The 15,246-nt window shown below is 48.3% G+C and overlaps 1 protein-coding gene across 1 annotated transcript in view; it reads left to right on the plus strand.

Annotated features, from left to right (window-relative positions):
• Positions 1–368: 368 nt before the first annotated feature.
• The window catches only part of TMEM266 (transmembrane protein 266), a 59,820-nt gene continuing 44,942 nt past the window's right edge, over positions 369–15,246 (plus strand). The window contains exons 1-2 of the mRNA XM_049777885.1: positions 369–498; positions 4,929–5,117. Coding sequence (XP_049633842.1) covers positions 461–498; positions 4,929–5,117 — 227 coding nt within the window. The 5' untranslated portion in view covers positions 369–460. The remainder of the gene's footprint in view (positions 499–4,928; positions 5,118–15,246) is intronic.

Consider the following 15,246-nt stretch of genomic DNA (forward strand, 5'->3'; position numbering starts at 1 on the left):
AATGTATTTTAAAATACATATTTGAACTGTTTTCTCATATAGTAAACAACTTTCAAAACTGCATTTTAATAGTTGTATAACATCCAAAAAACTAATAAAAACATTATTAACTGCAAAAAAAAAATTAAGTCATTTTTTCCCTTTGGCTCAGTTGTTGTTTTTGTTTTTGTTTTTGTTTAGTTTTTTTTTTTTAGCTAAAATAAAGGGAGCTACCATGCCTGTCTATTGGAATGTAGTGGTATGAATCTGTTCAATGTTATTCTCTGAAGAAAGCACCAAGAACTCATATGTTTTGATGTGTCTAGGAATTCTTTGGTTTGCATTTGAGCGTTGGAAATTCCTGTTCTACAATTGTTTGTTTTCCAACATCATATTTGTATGTCTTATAGAACTCCTGCCTGGAAATGCTGACCACAAGCCTCCAGATTGCTGAGCCCCACTAAAGGAACCAGGAAAACTCATGGCTCTGGCTGCATCTTTCAACATGACTGATCCACAGTAAGTAAACCAAGGAGCACTCTCTGTGAGGGCTGGTTAAAATGATAGACAACAGGCTGGAGCTATAGTACAGCGGGTAGAGCATTTGCCTTGCATGCAGATCACTGGGGCTGTTGCCCACATTCCATGTGATACTCTGAGCCTGCTAGAAGTGAGTTCTGAGCACAGAGCTAGGAGTAATTCCTGTGCACCACGGGGTGTAGCCCCAAATCAAAACAAAACAAATTTTTACAGACACACCAATAGCTCATTCCCTTGTTCTCTGGAAATAATCAGTTTGTTTGGGTGGGTGGGTATATCCATCCTCCAGGGAGTTTTTGTCCTTGTGTACCACATGAAAATGACCTGGTATAAATCTTTTTCTAAGTTGCTCCCTGTCACCTCATATTTTAGTTAAAAAAAAAAAAAGGCAAAATTCTGCAGTTCAAAACTGTTGCTATAAATCTCCCAAAAGACAAGGATGTTCTAAATAAGACAAGGATTTTCTAACTCAGCCAAGCGCTCAACACATGCCTTTATCTAGAGAAAATGGGAGACAGGCTCAGAAACAAACCCCAGGAAAGATGAGGAGAGGCTTAAAGTGAATCTAAAAGATGGAATTGCAGGGTGATTTAAAAGTCATTAGAGGGTTTCTAAAAGCAAATTTTATGAAGCCAGAGGCAAGACACTTGAGAGGATTCCCTTTAGCTCCCAAACTTTGAAATGTCAGGTAGACCAACCACTTTATCTCACCAACACTAGCAAAATGGTCACTTGGTATATGTGCTTGCAAATTTCTCATTGGGAAATCACCCAAATGAGAACAGCTCTCCTATTATATTCCTCGTCCTAGCCTGTCGCTGTCCTTTGGATCAAGGACCAGTTGCCACAGTAAGGCCATGTGATGAGCAACTACACCTTAACAGAATGCTGCAGGAAGTCACATGTCTAGATTTGACCAGGTAATCCTGCTAGGTAGGGGGCTTGGCTGCTGGCTGTTGGTGAACTTGAAGCTGGACTGGGTTGTGTTGGTTCTCAGTTTCCCCCAGGCTAGGCAGGCAGCTTCTGAATGTCTGTTTTTGGGGCTGTAAGTGTGCAAACAGAAATCCAACAAGTGCCTTTTTTGCTTCTGCTAATATCCCATTGGTCAAAACAAGTCACATGACTATATCTAGCCTCCTGGGAAACATGCTCTTGTTTTGTGAGCAGAGCTCCCGAATCACATGAATCTGCTCCACTGTTCTTCTCTTCAAGACCAGAATGTCTGTAGGGACAGAGAGGAAACCTCTTCTTTCCACTCCAGCTTCTTTTCAGGCTTGTCGAGCAAACAAATTAGCATCAGAGTGGAGAAGAAACAGAACAGTTTTATTATACATATATATATACACATATACATATATACATATAATGTGTATATAGGGGCCGGAAAGATAGCATGGAGGTAGAGCTTTTGCCTTGCATAACAGAAGGACGGTGGTTTGAATCCCGGCATCCCATTATGGTCCCCATATGAGTCTGCCAGGAGCGATTTCTGAGCATAGAGCCAGGAGGAATCCCTGAGCGCTGAGCACTGCCAAGTGTGATCCCTCCAAAAATATGGAGATCTTACACAGCTATAAATTTTAGTCTGTCATAAATAGTACAGACTAAGGACTTTATGTTTGCAGTAATGTATGAGAAAGTGTCAAGGAGCGAAAGAGAAGAGGGACTCGCTTGGTAAAGTCTGTTGCTCTGTAATCATGTAGACAGGTTTCTGTGGAAAGACCACTGATATGACTCTTGGTCTGGGGGTCTTCAATTTTTTAGTGACAGTCCACTCACTAACCTTAGCTCCATGCATGAGGGGTACCTTGAGAAAAGCTGCCCTCCATGTCTTGAGCTTCACTTTGAGAGAGAGACAGAGAGTCAGACAGAGATAGAGAGACAGAGACAGAGAAACAGACAGAATATGGTAAGGCACTTATGCGCACAGTTGACTGAGGTTCAGTCCCTGGCACCACTTACACCTATGATGCCCTGAGCACTGCCAGGAAGGATCCCTGAGCACAGCTAGATGTGGTCCCCATCATCATCAACAACAACAACAAAAAGACCCTTATTTCTACCAAAGAGGATCTTTTAGCTTCCTGCTGAAAGGGATCTGTTAGCACACATAACCAAAATAGAGCTGGGCTTGTAGAAAGGAGAGGAACAGGGGGCAGGGAAGCCAGGACATGGAAATTCTAAAATACTCAGAGCTGCTTCCTGAGAGTCTCTGCCTCTTTCCCCCAGCTTCTCCTGAACGTCTCATTGGTCAGAAAACTATTCCATTGAGCAAGCCCTGACTTCTTTACATCTCCCCAAAGAGAGAAATTTCCACCCAGTATTTTATATTTTGGCAACATCTGGAAGAGCTGGGATTTCCCCCATCAACACCCACATCTTGATTTCCCCAGCTGAGAAACGGCAGCCTCCCTTTCTCTGACTGCTCTGACAGGCTTGAGTCATTTTGTAAATGTCACACAGTACTATTGTGTGTACTTGACAGGGAGTAAAAAAGCAAAGGTTGAAGTCGGGTCTAAAAAGAGAATTGGGGCCCTGCAAGTGACTCGGTGCATTCAGGGGGGTTAGGCAGCCAACCTGTGGCATTCAAGTCAACATCCCACTTTCTCTCAATGATCTGGATGAGTTAAGCAAAGGAAGGTGCCATATCCTGCTCTAAATTTCCTGGATAGCTTCCACATTGTGCAATTGCTTACATTTTCAATGGTGTTTGATGATGGGGGTATGAAGGAGATATTAAAATATATAACACAAATGAATATAGAGAGCACATTCAAATAGGATCTTTCCCTTCAGTCTCTCCTCCTCTAATCCATGGCAAGCCACAGAATGAGAAAGGGCAACCCTGAGGAACCTCCATTTCACCTCCCTTGTGTACCAGTTGAAGATATGAAGGTCCCAAAGAAAGACCCAGAATTCTCCTTGGTATTAACACCAATATTTCTCCCAAGAGCATCACTAAGTACTGTCTGGAACCCCAAGTCCAACCAGATGTGACTCTAGAAGCCCCAAGCACCACTGGGGCAGCCTCCAGATAATCTCTGACACTCAGAGGTAGGAAACACTAAATCCTCAGATCCTGCCATTGAACTGCTAGACCCCCAGGATTCCTGAGCACCACTTAGGCCCCCCCCAATAATAAAAATAAAACTGACCTCTTATACAGGAACAAATGCAAAAGGTTGGAGCAAATGCCTGGAATAGAGCCATGAAGTCCCAAGTTGGATTACCAGTCTATCAGGTGTAGCCCTAGTGATTTCAGAGCCCTGCCAAGCCCAGAACATGAGGCCTGCACTGCTAGGTCAAGTATCACCAAGAGTGATATTCCCCAAGCTCTGAACACTCTCTCTCTCTCTCTCTCTCTCTCTCTCTCTCTCTCTCTCTCTCTCTCTCTCTCTCTCTCTCTCTCTCTCTCTCTCTCTCTCTCTCTTTCTCTCTCTCTCTCTCCTTCTATGTTCACTGGTACTGCCAGATTTCTAGCAATTGCCACATACCCTGATTGATTGTTGTATCATTAGAGAGCTGAAAATAACATAAGAGGGGACATACTAGTGACTTTGTTTCTAACTCCCAATCTTAGCAGTGAGTAGTAAGATTGCTGTGGAAAGAGCTAAGTTGGCCATTGCCATGGCTGACATGGATGTTCAAGGCTCCATGTTGTTGAATTTGGGGTATCAAGTTGTTGAACCCTGGTACCACCTGGCATCCCCTACCCACACTTCCAGCACTGCCAGGGATGGCCTTAGTGGCCCAGTACTGTTGGTCCTGAGTAGCATCAAAAGAAATGGCCCCTGGGCCTCCTGAACACCACTTCTGGCCCCCTAAATAAAATGATGTTCACTGTTGCCATGAGAAAGACACAGCTGTATCCCACCTCTTTTTTTTTTTTTTTTGAGGGGGGGCAGTCACACCTGGCAGCACTCAGGAGTTACTCCTGGCTCTATGCTCAGAAATCGCTTCTAGCAGGCTCGGGGGATCATATGGGATGCCGGGATTCAAACCACCACCCTTCTGCGTCTAAGGCAAACGCTTTACCATTGTGCTATCTCTCCAGCCCTGTATCCCACCTCTTGACTCTCAGGGTCTCTAGGTAAACCTCACAATCAGCAATAAAGTTAGTTGTGACCAAAAAAAAAAAAAAAAACCCTCTTTGCCATTGAACAGAGAAAGAAAAACTTCCAAAGGGCCTTTCCTGGGGAAAGGAGCAGGGGAACAGCCCACAGTGGAGTTCACTGGCTGAGAAGTCAAGAAGACGAGGCCTTGGCATGCCATGGGTAGCACTGGTTGGTCCTCACCACCCCTTGATGAAGGACTCTTTCCCAGTGTTCCTGTTTTCCTGCCTGTTGATCTGGTCTCTGGGAACAGAAACCTTATTTCATTCTTCCCTGTTGCCCTGCTCCCCATCCCAGGCCAGCCCACGAAAGAGGAATTTCTGAAGTCGAGGTCATCTCCCAACAAGTGGACGAGGAGGCCAGGAGCATGGCCCCTATGCAGCTGGTGAACTTTGCCTGTCGGGACTTGCCCTTGGCTGCAGTGGACCTTTCCTCAGCGGGCTCACAGCTCTTGTCGAATTTGGACGAAGATCAGCAAAGAGAAGGGTAGGTGTGGACCTGCCGTGCCTCAGCCCGTCCCCGACCCTGCACAGGGTTTCCAAGTAACTGCAGGGAGGTGAGGGTCTCTCCTGCTCCCCAGGCCCTGCTTGCCCTCTGTGCAAGTCATTGCTCTCTGGGCAATAAAACTCAGAAGGTTAATGTGCATAAGCTGGAGAGGCCATCCCTTCTGTGTCCTCTGAAGAATCAAGAACATGACCCCATGTGTGGGCTGTATTTGGCCTCTAACTAGCAGACTCTCAGCAGGGACAGGCCCTGGAGAGACTGTGTGCTCGCATGCTCTGTGTGAGCCAAACAGCATCTCAGCTGGGCTCTCCAATCTGCTTCCAATTTCCAGCCAGGACACCTGCACACGCAGTTCCCAGTGCCCATGGCCCCACCTGTTCCTCCTTGGGCTATCAGAATCACACGGATACCTTTCCCACACTTACCTGCTCACTCCCCTATCTGAATGTTTTTTTGTTTTGGGGCCATAGCCGGTGGCACTCACAGTCTACTACAGGCCCTGCACTCAGAAATCGCCTCTGGCAGGCTCGGGGAACCGTATGGGATGCTGGATCAAACCAGGGTCAGTCCTGGGTAGGCCACATGCAAGGCAAATGTGTGCTATCACTCTGCCTCTCTGGGTGTTTTTTGGTTGCTTTGTTTGGGTTTGGGGGGGACACACCCAGTAACTTAGTCCTGGCTCTGTGCTCCTGATTGGGGTCAGGGGACCATATGGGATGCTGGGGATTGAATTCTAGCCATCGAGTACAGGGCAAGTGCCTTACCACTGAACACTCCAGCCCTGGGTTTGTTTTATTTTTTGTTGTGGCGGCACATCTAGTGGTGCTCTGGGGTAACTTCTAGCTCTACACTCAGGGACTACTACCCCAGAGACTACTAGTGGTGGTGCTCTGAGATGAAATGACAGGGAGTGAACTTGAGTTAGCTCTGTGCAAGCAAATGTCCTACCTTCTGTACTATATCACTCCAGCCCTGGGTTGTTTTATTTTAAAATTAAATGTAATCATAGGCACTGTTACAGTACTGTTACTGACTGGGTTTTATGCAATGTTTCAATGCATAAAATGCACACTCCTTCTAGAGTGTTCCCCAATTTACATAAGCCTAGTTCTATAGACCAGCTCTCAGCTTCTGTTGCTTATGATTATTTATTTCCTGTTTCCTTCTATCCCACACATGAGAGAGATCATTCTGGCCCTCTCCATCTAACTTCACCAGCATGATACTCTCCAGAACCATCCATGAAACAAAAAATTGCATGATTTTTGTGTGTGTTTTTAATAGCCAAATAGTATTCCATTATGTATATATTACAGTGCCTTTATCAATTCATCTATCTGTTCTTGGGTTGTTTTCAGATATTAACTATTTTGAATGGCGCTGCAATGATTTTTATTTGTTTTAAATATGAGTCACTTAGTGAGCCCAGGGTATGCAAGGCCACTCCCAGAGATGCTTAGACCAGGGGTATGGGCCTGATAGTTGGTTGCTTGGTCCATCAGTGCTCTGGGGCCATCAGAGCCATATGTGCTGGGTGTGTTAGGTGGGGTGCACAGGATGAGGGGTTGAATTCAGAGCCTCATGCATACCACACATGTGTTTTCTCACTTGCCAGGCATGTGCTTTTCACTAGCCCTAGTCTCATCAGTTTTACAAGCATACTTTGTGTGTGTGTGTGTGTGTGTGCCTACAAACATACTTTTAAAGATGCAAACTGCATGAAGCTAAGGGATCTGGTAACTTGCCCCCATTTTCAAGGAGGCAGGGTGGGCTCTACCTGAGGTCAGAGAAGGGCAGAAGGAGGTCAGAGTTTACACAGTGAGTCAGACCTTCCCCAGCACTCCTTTCACACCTGGATACAGACTTTTGAACTGAAGCTAGTTCTGTGCCATTCTTTCTCCCATGTCTCAAACATTCTGCAAACACGCTTGCAACTTTGAAGAGAAAGATGAAGGGCTGTGCAGTTACTGTAGGAACAAGGGAGAAGCCTTTGAGCTAAAGTTCACCATGCAGAGCTTGGTATTGGTATGTGTTTCCCAAAGGAGCTCCCCCTTCTCCCCAAGATCAATGGCCTAACAATTATGAAACACTACACCTTTTGCAAAAACCGGCACCCCAGTGGCCATATCTGAAAAGAGAAATTTTCTACAGGTATTGTGCATAGAGTGAACAGGACCTCAGAGGAAAAGGTGGAAGAAGGCTAAGGACAGGTGTCAACGTTTTTCAACCACCGTGCGGAGGCACACTAGTGTGCTGTGAGACGTGGTCTGGTGTGCCTTGGGAAAATTTTCAGTTTCTTTTTTGTGTGTGTGTGTGTGTGTGTGTGTTTTGGGTCACACCCGGCAGTGCTCAGGGGTTTTTCCTGGCTCCGTGCTCAGAAACCGCTCCTGGCAGGCACGGGGGACCATATGGGATGCCAGGATTCGAACCGATGACCTCCTGCATGAAAGGTAAACGCCTTACCTCCATGCTATCTCTCCGGCCCCAAATTTTCAGTTTCATCCGTAGCAGGCAGCTACAGCTCAGAAATAGACCAATCATTATAAAATACTTTATTAGTTCATAATAAAGTAATTATAAATAATTTTGTGTTTATTTGATTTCTATTCAAGAGAATTACTTTATAAATATAGTCAATATAGGCACAGAGTTTAATTGTTTAACATTTTCTAATGGTGGTGTGCCTCGTGATTTTTTTTTTTTTCATGAAAAAAGTGTGCCTTTGCACAATAAGGTTGAAAAACACTGCCCTAAATAGGCTAGCTCAACCAGCTGGGTGGATCCAGAGAACTTCCTGCACGAACATGCAAAGGCCTTACACTTGATTTAATGCTCTGCAGCCATGGTCTTGGAACGCTTCCTAGTTTCGGACAAGGAGTCTTGCAGGGTCACTAGACCCTGCCAACCACCAGCCAGGTCGGCCCTGACTCCCCTCCGGACTCCCCTCCACACACACCTTCCCCTCAGGCCTAGTGGTACTTCCCTCTAGTGTTCCAAATAGGCAGTGCACCCTACCCATCCCAAAGAGGCTTGTCAGGGGAAAGAAGCCAGAAGGCCCCGGAGAATTTGGGTTCAGATCATCATCCCATGTCTGCACCCTGTGAATGACTAGACCTTGCAGGCACCGCTTCTCCAGATAAACTGGAAGGGAGGTGGGGGAAGAGGCCCAGAAAAGGCCCACTAGCTTTCTTCTTCCATTTGCTTTGGAATTGGCCTCTTGCAAGGTCGCTTCCAATCAGGGAAGTACAAATGAAGTGCCTGCAGGCAGAGAGGCTCTTGATTTGATTTGAATCTCCAGGTGTGCCCCGGGGAACTGCTGCTCCTGTTGGGAAAATAGGAAGCAAAAGAGAGAAAGGATTTGCTGCACGGTTGGTGCGGTCTGCAGGGGGCCCACTGGCGGCCACACAGTTTCCTGAGGAAAGGAAGTGAAGGTCCAGGACAAGAGCCAGGGGGAAGAAGGAGGCAAAATAGCAACACCCGAGGAGGGAGAGAAGGCTGATTTCCAAGGCCTGTTGGCTCAGTCTGCATTTCCTGGGGTTCCCCCCAAATTTCCAACCTGGCCCCTTCTACAGTCTAACAACCCCCTCGACAGTTCTGATCAGGTTTACCCCCAGGTCTGGTCTTATCAGAAATAGCTTTTCTTACCCTGGGATGGAATCTTTTCTGTGTGAATTGGGAGACTCTGAGACCCTAGTCATAGAGAGCTGAGGGGTTTGGTAGCCAGTCAGTCTTTTGGCTCATGCCAGTGCCCTCAGATTATCTTAGAATCTGAGACTGTTAGCTCGGGAAAGACCTTGGAGACCATCTAGTCTCATTTTCCCAACAGGACAACAGGGCCCTGAAGAGGAGGTGTGATTGGCGCAGGGTTGTACAATAATAGAGAAGCAGAGACCTATCTGGCTCCTGATCCAGCTCATTCTCCTAATGAGTTGCCTGTCCCTTCTCACCTCATATTGGTACCTGTGATTAACATACAACACACACACACACACACACACACACACACACACACACACCATCTTTACCGGCCTGTGCTGCCCGGTTTACTTCTCCCTGTACTTTCATGCAGCAAGAGGAGAAATCAAGATCATGAAAGCCCTGGGAAGAAGGGGCCTCACGTCCTCATGGGCAAGCCTATAAGCACAGGCAGAGGCAGACCCATTATAACTAAGCTCCTGGGCTTTCCTCGGAGCCTTTGGTCCTACATGTTCTTAGCCACCAAAGCCTTCACTGCAGCGCCACCACTGCTGAGCCTATTTGCTTCTGTGCAGCTGAGGATTCAGGGAAGGAAAACTGGACAAGAGCAGACTGGGATCTGGCTTAGCCAGGTGTTTCGAGCAATAGACACTTACTGCTCCAGTTCAGGACATAGGAATTTCAGGACCAAGCTGTTATCTAGTAACCAGCCAGGAAGTTCTCTACTTGGGATGCAGACCACCATCTTGCTGTGTTCTCAGGGTGTGTGTGTGTGTGTGTGTGTGTGTGTGTGTGTGTGTGTGTGTGTGTGTGTGTGTGTGTGTGCATGCAGGGGGCTGGCACAGACATCCAGCTATGTTCCCAGGGGTGTGTGTGTGTGTGTGTATGTGTGTGCTTGTGTGTGTGTGTGCGCATACATGCAGGGGGCTGGCACAGACATCCAGCCTGCTAATGTGTGTCCCACCAAAGAGCTCCAGTCTCTGCTTATTTGTTGGTTCTGATGCCTAGGTTCACTTCACTCCCAGTGCCAGAGGCTACGTTAGTTCCCTCTGTTCTCTTCAGCCCCCTCCAATCCCCTCTCCTCTCTTCCTTCCTCAGAGAGCAGAATCTGTCACATGTGGTTACACCGCACCCTTGTATCTACCTCCTTTTCGGACTCCCTCATTTCTGAATCCAATTCCCCTTCCTTCTTGCATTTCCATGAGCTTCTTGCAGGCCACCTCCTCCTGGAAGGAAAGACACACAGGTCTCCACTCCATGCCTTGCTAGCTCCCTTCATATCTCTCTCTCTCTCTCTCTCTCTCTCTCTCTCTCTCTCTCTCTCTCTCTCTCTCTCTCTCTCTCTCTCTCTCTCTCTCTCTCTCCCCTGCTTCTAGAACTTCTAGAAGCTTCTTCTGTGCTTTTCTGGATCCTTAAGGCCCAGCTTCAGTTCCTGCACACCATGGACTCTGCTCTCCTTATGTCCCTGACTAGCTTCTCGCCATAGGACCCTTAAGTGTTTGACACTCAGCAGCTCCTCTCTTAAGCCACAGTCCCCCTGTGCCTGCCACCCTACCCCCTGCTTTTCCTTAATCAGCTGGGCCAGAGAGTACATGGGTTAAGGCATTTGCTTTGGATGCAGCTGACCCAGGTTTGATCCCCAACACCACAATAAGGTCCTCTGAGCCCTGCCAAGAGTGCTTTCCTAAGCACAGAGCCCTGAGCACTGAAAAGTGTTTCTCCCACTCCCAATAAATGTAAGCTGTTAAGCCTTTAATAATGGCTCCTATTTCAGAGTTACAGAAAGGGCTAAACTGAGATGTCAGACAGACTTATCTGTCAGTATGTCACAGTCAGAGGAAATGTAATAGGGGCACAGTGTGGCTTTAGAGATGTTGGGCTAGGAAAAAGAAAAAAGGAAAAGATAGATCCAGTATAGCAGCATCTTTCAATAAGGGTTAAAATAATTTTAGGTACACCAGCAAACAAAGGTGGAAGCAGAGGGAGGCGGGAGGGAACTACTGAGCCAGATCCCAAAATACCCTTCTCTCGATCCATACTGGTATGCTCAGGACCACTTCCCATTTAAAGTTTTCTCTCCCCCACACATAAAGGGGGCCCTCCCCCACGCACCCTCAGTCTTTCCATAGCTTTGTCACCTCACATGTCTGCTCATCTCTCCATGGGCTGGGCAGCACCCAAAGCAACACCCGGACCCTTGGCCTGGAGCAGAAGGTGTGGGTCGAGTGACTTGAATGAATGGGGGAGTGACTGGGTCATTCTGGGTTAAGATATGGGTTCAAGGCAGGAAAAGTTGGGTCTGACCCAAAAGCCAAGGGCAGAGCAGTGTGTGGGAGAGAGCACACAATTCTCTCACCCTAAACTGAAGGTTGGGGCTGGCTCGACCATCTGCAGGCACCCTGCCCCTATCACACCAACTCCACTGTCATGCTACAAGAAAAAAAGTTGCATTTGGGCCAGATAGATAGTATAATGGGTAGGACACTTGTATTGCATGTGGCCAGCTTGGGTTCAGTCTCTGGCATCCCAGATGGTCCCCCTGAGAATTTCCAGGACTGATCCCTGAGTATTTCTGGGAATGGCCCCAAATCCAAACAAACAAAAATCATATTTGCCTCAGAATTTGTTTAGTGCAATTCTGACTTCCTTTTGATAGACGGAAAAGCTTTTTGGGGTTCCATTCCTGCTGTGACATAAGTATGAAGTTTATCATTTCCTGGTTTGGGATAGCTTCTGTGTAATCTTTTCTGAGGAGAAGGAAGCATCATTTATTCACTTACTTGATGCCAGTGAGATTTGCCTATTTTCAAACCATCTCTCCTACAGGCGACCCAGCTCTCCTGTGATAATAATTATTCTTATAGGTTCAGATTTCTGGGGAGGATTGTGATACCCTGACCAGGAAAACTTTCCTAATATGCACTTTCCTAATATGCCTCTTTCCTTTGAAAAATTTCAAATAGTTTTCCTTGATAAAGAAAACTAATCTAGTAACTGTCCTCCCCACCTGCTCCCAGGTGCAGAATACAGCTGAGAGTTACCACTAGGTGGCGGCAGAGCGCTTCTGACCATCTCCTGGGTAGGGGTGTCTGAGCAAGGCAGTAATTTGGGGGGAAAGTTCAAGTGCAAGACCTGATCCCCAACAAAAGGAGCTGAAATAATAGATCTTGAGGGCTCCCAGTCATATGAGATGGCATGGGGGTATAGACAGTATAGGTATGAAGACAATATAAACCAAATCAAATAAGGCCATATTGGTGCCTGAGTGATAGTTCAGCAGGTAAGGCATTTGTCTTGCACACAGCCAAATCTGATTGAATCCCCCAGCATCCTGTATGGCCCCCTGAGCACCATTAGGAGTGATTCCTGAGTAAAGAGCCAGGAGTAACCCCTGAGTCTTTGGGTGTGGCCCAAACACACACAAATAAGAACAAGATGTATTTGAGAAGAATAAAGAGCATATTGATATAGAGATATAAATATAGAGATGACAGGGGCTGGAGCAACCTCACAGCAGATGGGGCATTTGCCTTGCATGTGCCCACCTGGTTTTGATCACCAGCACCCCATATGGTGCCCTGAGCCTGCCAGGAATAATTTCTGAGTGCAGAGCAGGAGTAACCCCTGAGCACTGCCAGATGCTTGGAGCTGACCCAAGATCTCCCCACTATAGCTCTGAAGAGAGGAGAGAAAAGTGGGGTGTTTTCTGTTCCCCACCCACCCTGTTAGGAAACCGATCAATCTGAGCAGCCCTGCTCCTATGGGCCCAGGAGACCCCCAGGCTTGTGCCCCCCACGAATTGAGGGCTGTTGCTCTGACAGAGGCCTTTGATTCCACTCCCTGCCCGAGTCGGGATGGAGCCAAGCTTCAGAAAATATGTAGACATCACCCAGGCCCTCCCCCACATCAGAACATCCGGTGTGCTGTCCCCCAAATGGGGGTGGTTCAGTGTAGGTCCTGGGTGATTGGCTCCTGCATGTACCTCACTCCCTGCTCAGTGTTCTTACCTTTCCCAGAGTTGGCATTTCTGGGGCCACAAGAGAGCTGAGATTCTGGGACAAGCACAAGTCATTGTCTCATGAGCCTGGCTGACCTTTAGCTTGGATTGCAGAGCAATGTCAAGAAAGTTTCAAGACTGTGGTCCCCTGAAGGAGCAACAGTGGCTTCTCACCTCCAGTGCTGTTTCTACTCTGTATATCTCTGTGACTGACCTCCTGGAACTGGGTCTGGAAGACAGAGGAGTGGCCACCTGGACTTCTGTTCTCTTGGAGAGGGATTAGTTTGTAGATTGCCTGCCCAATGCCCATTCATCCTTGCATGAAAACCCTGAGCACTGAGATAGAGAAGAAATGAATGATAGTCAGAAAAAAGCAGGAACACCTGGGACCATTTCAGACATGTGCTGAGGGTGGCCTGAGAGTGGGTGAATGTGTTTCTGGGCCCTCGAGCAAGATCTAAGAGGAAGGCCCCTGCTCTATGCAGTTATTGCCTTGCCTTTGGTTGGCACATAGTAAGTGAGACATACCAGGGGAGATAACTGAGGTCACTAAAAATATCATAGGCGGGAGGGGGGGGGGATGGACGGCTGGAGCAGTGGCACAAGTGGTAGGGCGTTTGCCTTGCACACGGTTGACCTAAGAGGTTCAATCCCCCAGCGTCCCATATTGTCCCCCAAACCAGGAGCAATTTCTGAGTGCAGAGCCAGGAGTAACCCCTGAGCATCACCTGGTGTAGCCCAAAAACTAAAAACAAAAACAAAAAAAGTCATAGGTGAAAGTGGCATGGCCGTGTAGACTGTGCTGGTATGTGGCTTTTCCTCAGTTTTGTCCTGTGCAGGCCACCTGCAGAGAGAGGGAAAGCCAAGTCCACGGTGGGTTCACAGAGGCAGATGAGAGGTGGTGCACCCTGGGGAGACACCAGCTACCGCAGGCACCCAAACAGAAAGAGGGGTTGGTTTCTCTGCAGGGAGAAGTCAAGGAGCTGGTTATTGGAACCCTCTAAGGCTAAGCAGTGCTCAGGAACCCCTGAGCTTCACCATCAAGAGTCTACCAACTGTGGTTCAATGAGGGGCCAAAGAATGTGGCGTTGCTTGGGAGTGTCAGAGGCCTCTTGGGGGGCTGTGTGTTTTCAGGGTGGAGCCAACTCCGATGGTTTCCATTGCTTGTGGGGACCCAACCCTGTAGAAGCAGGGAATCCCCTGATGTGACTGGGTGTGAGTAGGAGTCCGCTAGGGGTGCCCTAGCCTGGACTCCATTTCAACTCCTGACACTGACTGGTGCCCAGACACTGACTGGGGACTTTGTGGGTGCAGATGTCCATGAGGAACAGCAGAACCTGGTCTGACTGCCCACCAGGAGATGCACCCCTTGGCTGGAAGGTCAGCAACATCCCCCCATCCAGTCATTGTCCCCTATCCTCTCCATGAGCGTCCTCCCAGCCCTCGGCCCCCAGTGCACAGGAGAACTCAGGGAGCGCCAGGCTCCCGCAGCAAAGACAGCCCTGGCCACACTGACACCTCGGGAATCTGCGTCATGGTTGTTTCCATGCCAGCCTTGGGAAGGCCGCCAGAGAGAACGGCGACCTGGAGCCACCTCGCCCTGGGCTGACCCCCATGGCCCTTCTCACCCCCAGGGCCCCACAGGCATTGAGCCAGAGTTCACTGCAATGTCCCAGAATGTTGTCGGCAATGTTCACACTCAAGACCCAGAAAAAGAAAAGCAGGGACAGCAAAGGCCTTCACCAAGCCTCCCCTCGCTGCCCCAGGATTTCTGGAGGCCTAAGGTGTGACCGGTAGCACCTCACAGCCCAACACCTGCTGCTTGCCAGGAGCTGCCATCTGGTGTTTGGCATTTCGGGTTTTGGCAGCCCCTTCACCCTCCCCACCAAGGCCCCTGCGACTGAGGCTGCACCAGGGCATGCGATTAGGAGATGCCTGCCCTCTAGTGGCCACACTGTAGAACCAGCTCCAGGCTCGGCAGGGCAGGGCAGGCCACTCACGGAGACATTCAAGGAGACACTCAATGCTGTTCCCCTCTTGGTCCCTGAAGCCCCTTGGCAACTTCTCCGGCATAAGTGGAAGCGTGCTATTTTATTTCCTGCTGAAAAGCAAGCACCCAAAGAGGTCCAAGTCATTTGAAGTTCAGAGGAAAATTGATTTGCAGTTTAAGATCTGCAAACAGGGAGTCTACCCAGAAGCCTGATGCTCCTCCCCAGTCACCAGAGCCCTGTAGAGTTCTGCAGCTCTGAGGTCAGAGTCCTTTTCAAGGTTTGGAAGCCTGGAACCTGCCTGGACTTGGGCTGCAGCCTCCATCTGTAGCTTAGGGAGCCCTTAACACACACACACACACACACACACACACACACACACACACACACACCCCTTCGCCTTGTTCTCAGCACCTGTTGAGGGCGCTGG

The sequence above is a fragment of the Suncus etruscus genome, chromosome 1 (genome assembly GCF_024139225.1).
Source record: "Suncus etruscus isolate mSunEtr1 chromosome 1, mSunEtr1.pri.cur, whole genome shotgun sequence".
Classification (NCBI taxonomy): domain Eukaryota; kingdom Metazoa; phylum Chordata; class Mammalia; order Eulipotyphla; family Soricidae; genus Suncus; species Suncus etruscus.